At 39.4% G+C, this 5,303-nt stretch overlaps 1 protein-coding gene across 1 annotated transcript; it reads left to right on the top strand.

Moving 5' to 3' along the window:
* The first annotated feature begins 311 nt into the window (after positions 1–311).
* Positions 312–2,391, top strand: LOC110766349 (ubiquinol oxidase 2, mitochondrial-like). The gene is made up of 4 exons (XM_021969665.2): positions 312–895; positions 1,093–1,221; positions 1,544–2,032; positions 2,120–2,391. Exons 1-4 carry the CDS (start codon positions 479–481, stop codon positions 2,177–2,179), a joined length of 1,095 nt encoding a protein of 364 aa, XP_021825357.1. The 5' UTR covers positions 312–478; the 3' UTR covers positions 2,180–2,391.
* The last annotated feature ends 2,912 nt before the right edge of the window (positions 2,392–5,303 follow it).

Here is a 5,303-nt window from a genome sequence, read left to right as displayed (position 1 = left end):
GCAACCTCACCATACTTGCTGCCCAAGAAAATTCTAGAATACCAAAAAGGCCGTAACGTATATTGTAATCCACTTGGAGAGCTTAATTACAAAAAGACTCATCATGTCAACTGTCCTCCTCACACATTGTAATTGTATATATGAGGAAAATAAAGAAGGGTAAAAGTGGAAGAATGTTTTTCTGTTTTTGAGAGGGAACGTGTCAAAATCAGAGCCATACGTTCATTGTCACCAAACTCACATGATTTGAGTTTGAGTAGGCGAATTGCAATCTGTCTTTCCCAAACCTTCATTAAATAAATAAGTTGGTATTTAAAAGCCCACGCCGACTCTTTTAAACCTCCTCATACACCGACTTTACCTCGTCCTGAAAAACCCTAAACCCTAAAAAAGTCCAGACACAACAGAAAACAATCAAACAAACAAACAAACAAACCCTCTCTCTCTCTCTCTCTCTCTCTCTCTCTCTATACCGATCATGAGCATGATGCTGGTGAGTCGAAGACACGTGGCGAAATCCATGGTGGGCATCGCAGAAGGCACAATACGCCTCTTCTCCAGCGCAACAACTACCGCTTGTAGTGGCACCGGAGCAGCAGCAGCAGCAGCCGCCAAACAGTCTACGAGGATGGGTGTTCCTACGTGGACGAAGAGCGGCGCCGTTTACTGGGTTCAGATGGATTGTGGGGCCCGGAGTGCCGGCACCGTGGCGCTGGGTGGCAAGGACGACTACGAGGAAGAGAAGAAACAGCATGCAGCAGATCATGGCTCCAAGCCTTCCGTTGATAACGGTTCTGGCAATAAGGATGAGAAAGGGATCGCCAGTTATTGGGGCGTGGGGCCCACCAAGCTTACCAAGGAAGATGGCACCGAATGGAAATGGACTTGCTTTAGAGTATGTACCTTTTTCTTTATTTTTCTCCCAAACTTGAAATTTCAATTTGGTCATTAAGAAAATATATTTAGTTAGCGATCAAATTGAATTTTTCGTATAAAATTCAATGACCAAAAAAGTTTTTCCCCCTTTTTAAATTTATTTATTTTTTATGTGAATTTTGCTGAAATTTGGTTTTGTGAAATATTAATTTGAAGCCATGGGAGACGTACAAAGCCGACGTCTCGATAGATCTGAATAAGCATCACGTGCCAACGACTTTTTTGGACAAAATGGCTTACTGGACCGTCAAGTCTCTCCGATGGCCTACTGACCTGTTCTTCCAGGTATATATATCACATAATTAATTAAATTTTATTTATTCGACTACATTTATATATTTTAATATAAAAAATTATTGTTCAGAATCACTATATTTATATATGTTATTACTAGTTGTACTTGGAAGTATATAAGCCTCACAATCGGGTCAAATTTGAATCAATAATCAAACCTATTTACGAAAACACTCTTTTCACTTTGGAAAAATCCTATCGTTTTTACTTTTTTTTTTCTTTGAAATAAGTAAATGATTATAATAATAATAATAGTTAATGTTATTTCTTGAAAAAAAGAAATTGTCGTAACATGAAAGTTGGTGGTGATCAGAGACGGTATGGGTGCCGAGCAATGATGCTAGAAACTGTGGCAGCAGTGCCTGGGATGGTAGGAGGGATGCTGCTGCATTGCAAGTCCCTGAGGCGGTTCGAGCACAGCGGAGGGTGGATCAAAGCGCTGCTGGAAGAAGCGGAGAACGAGCGAATGCACCTCATGACCTTCATGGAAGTAGCCAAGCCCAAGTGGTACGAGCGTGCCTTGGTTGTCACGGTTCAAGGTGTCTTCTTTAATGCTTACTTGTTGGGGTATCTGCTCTCGCCTAAATTCGCTCATCGAATGGTCGGGTACCTTGAGGAGGAAGCAATCCACTCCTACACTGAGTTCCTCAAGGAGTTAGATAAAGGGAACATAGAGAATGTGCCAGCTCCAGCCATTGCTATTGATTATTGGCAGCTCCCACCTAACTCTACGTTGAGAGATGTTGTCACGGTTGTTAGGGCAGATGAGGCACATCATCGAGATGTCAATCACTTTGCATCGGTAGGAAGCTACTATCAATTTACTGCTTATTAAAACTTAATTAGGCCCTATATGTTATTAATTAATTAGTTAATTTCAATTTTGCAGGACATACACTATCATGGCCGCCAACTGAAAGAATCTCCGGCTCCAATTGGTTACCACTAGGGCTGGAAAACCGACCCAACCCGCACCGATTGCCAGAAACCACCGGACAACAAGTGAACATGATACGTTCTATTTAAATTTTTGGGTCGAGTGATACTATTAGAGATCAGATGGGTAATACTACTGCAGGTGCTAAATAAACCTGCGCTTTGTCTACTATCAACTTCATTGTACACACTATGGAAATCGATTTCTTGGTTTTGATACTTTCATTTTTTTTCTTCTTCTAAAAAGTATAGTTTTTACAAAAAGTTTCCAGTTCTAATCTACCAGGGTTTGATTTGGGTTAGCTATATATAGATGGTGGCAGCCAAATCCAATTGCTTTAAAGCCTTGGACAAGCATGGCACAAGAGAAAGGACGTTTTTATTTACTTGACAAAATTTTGTAGTGTTTTTTTTTGGGGTATACTGCTGTTAAACTTATATATGAGGTGACGGTGGAGTAAATGAGAAACATGGTCACATTGCTCTTTTAAGAACACTCACATTCATTTTTCGTCCAAAAAAAAAAAAAAGAACTCTCACATTCATCCATCTTACAAACAAATCACCTATTTTGAAGGTAATCTTGGAAGTTTTTAATAAGCATTTGCCACTTTCGTAAATCAAATAGATGAAATTGTGAATTTATCCATTGTATACCAATTTACAATGACAAAATCGATAAAATAAAAGATACAAGGACATAATTTTAATTTGGTCCTAATTACTATGACTGAAAAATCATGATTAAGTATAAATCAATAAACTAGGAATTGACTTAAGGCTACTAAAACATACGGCTTGCAGTAGGGCTGGGCACAGTATGAGATGACACGGGATGGAGGTCATCCTAGTGTCAATCCCGAATAGGGGAATCGGGATGGGATGACACGGGATGTGAGTTTTTGAAAACACGTTCAAACCATACCGGACTCAAACGGGATCGGTATGATTTGGTATCCATGTTGATACCGTAAGTTTTCCAAAGTAGCAGAAGATGATTAGCAATGTACAAGTATAGGAAACTCTCAAAATCAAATTGAGCATTAGATCCTGATTAGTGCTTCTTAAGGCATTACACAATCAAATAGCAAACACACTCACGAATCAAGTTACATAAGATTCTATAGTCTCAAAGAAAAACTCACTAATGATCAAATGGCTTCAAATAAAACTTGAGATAGTGATGGAAAATAATTAAGATTTTGCAGCCTCACACAAGAAAGCAAGGGTTCTTCAATACAAAAATTAGACAGAATTTCAATGGTGGTCAACTATTGCAGACTCAGCTGTTACAGACTTAGTATTTAGGTAATCATACAGAATTTCAATACAAAAATCTTGTGCTATTGAAACTAACTATTGCAGACTTAGTATTTAGTCCATGGACAAAAACACATGGCCTTGACAGAGGAAAGGATGCAGAGAAGAAACAAAGAGAAAGATGAGTCGACGAAATATCTGTGGAGGAGAGTAGGGTTGGAACTAAAATTAAATTAGGATTAATAAAAATAATGTACTGTTTGGTACAGTATGACACCAACCGGGATCACAAATGTGGAACCAATGTCATGCCAAACAGTAACGGGATGACACGGTATCATCCCATTTACATGTCAACACCAAACGGGACGATACGAAATTGGCACGATTTGGCACGGTTTCGGGATGGTTTTGGTATTCCGGTTTTGATGGCCACCCCTAGCTTGCAGCTTCGCAAGTAAAGTGTTTTTTTGAGAAGAGTAAAGTAGAGTTTTAACTTTTAGGACTCATCATATCTTTCTCTCCCTCTCAGCTATCTCTATCTCCATGTTCTTTCTCCCTAGCCGAGACCCATCCCCCAGTTCCATCCCCACACAAGATCCACCCCCTAGACCACACCAAGCCCAACGCCACCATACAACAGCCCTCATTCCCCACACGAGATCCACCCCCCAACCCCAACCCCAGCCCCAACTGAGGCCCATCCCCCCAGCCTTTGCCCCCTAAGACCCAGACCCATCCCATGTTTCCCAGCCTTTGCCCCCTTGAAGATCCACCCCCATACCCAAACCCATCCCTCCCTTCCCCCCGGCGCGGTGCCAACAAATCCCTGCTCCCACCCCCACCTGCAAAGCAAGAGAGAGAGAGAGAGAGAGAGAGAGAATATTATTTTATTTTTCAGTTTTTATTTATTTTTATTCCTAAAGAAGCAGTCTCAAATGAGCCCTAAAAAGTTCAATTTGGTCAACAACAAAGAGAGAATGTAATCTTCCACCAAAAAAATAAAGAGAGAATGTAATGTAGAGTAAATTCTCAAATATCCACCTAGAGAGTTGACAAAGAGATAATAAATAACGATTAAGTATAAATCAATAAACTAGGAATTGACTTAGGGCTACTAAAACATGCAACTCGCAGCTAGGCCTCTTCAATGGGCCGGGCCGAGTTGGGCTGTGTATTTTCAGAAAATTCAAAGCTCAGACCCACCTCATGAGCTGGGCTTGAGAAAGCCTATCGGGCAGAGCCGGGCTAAGCCTAGCGGGCCGAGTCGAAATGGGCCTACTTTTTTTGTCTTCGTTTTTTTCTCTATGGATTTTGTTGGTCAATTCTTTTTTTTTGTTCTATGTTTTGCTGTGTTTCTATGTTTCCTCCTTTTGTCTATATCTCTCCAATTTTTTTCTTTGTTCATAGTTCTTTTTTTCTTCTTTCATAAATATGAAGATATAGTCATACAGCCGTCATAAGTAAGCATGTTGAAGTGGACAGGTTTTTTATCAAGGAGAAATTAGATGAAAAGATTGTGGAAGTGCCTCAAATACGCTTTGAAGGTTATCAATTCCTTCTCCATGAGATTCAGGTATGACACTGGCATTGACGCACACATTATATATATATATATATATATATATATATATATATAACAGTTAACCAGCTGCATCTTCTGGAAGAGCTTGTTGATTGTGATGAGTTTTTTTTTTTTTTTTTTTTGGGGAATAAAAAAGAGCATGGAAATGATATTCGTCCTTATTCTTCTTTTAAATTTTCTCCTCAGAGAATGGTACTCTTGGCATCAGTATGACAATTTTTATTTGTATTTTTTTGACATAATCAGTATGACAAATTAAGAAAACTAAATGAAAGAAAAAACATACTCATTT

This window comes from Prunus avium, chromosome 5, assembly GCF_965620075.1.
Source record: "Prunus avium chromosome 5, drPruAviu1.hap1.1, whole genome shotgun sequence".
NCBI lineage: Eukaryota > Viridiplantae > Streptophyta > Magnoliopsida > Rosales > Rosaceae > Prunus > Prunus avium.
This window is presented reverse-complemented; position numbering and strand designations above follow the sequence as displayed.

Coding starts and splice junctions, on each gene's coding strand:
- LOC110766349 (XM_021969665.2), top strand. CDS start 479: ATGAGCATGATGCTGGTGAGTCGAAGACACGTGGCGAAATCCATGGTG. Junction 896..1,092: donor GGAAATGGACTTGCTTTAGA/GTATGTACCTTT, acceptor ATTAATTTGAAG/CCATGGGAGACGTACAAAGC. Junction 2,033..2,119: donor ATGTCAATCACTTTGCATCG/GTAGGAAGCTAC, acceptor TCAATTTTGCAG/GACATACACTATCATGGCCG.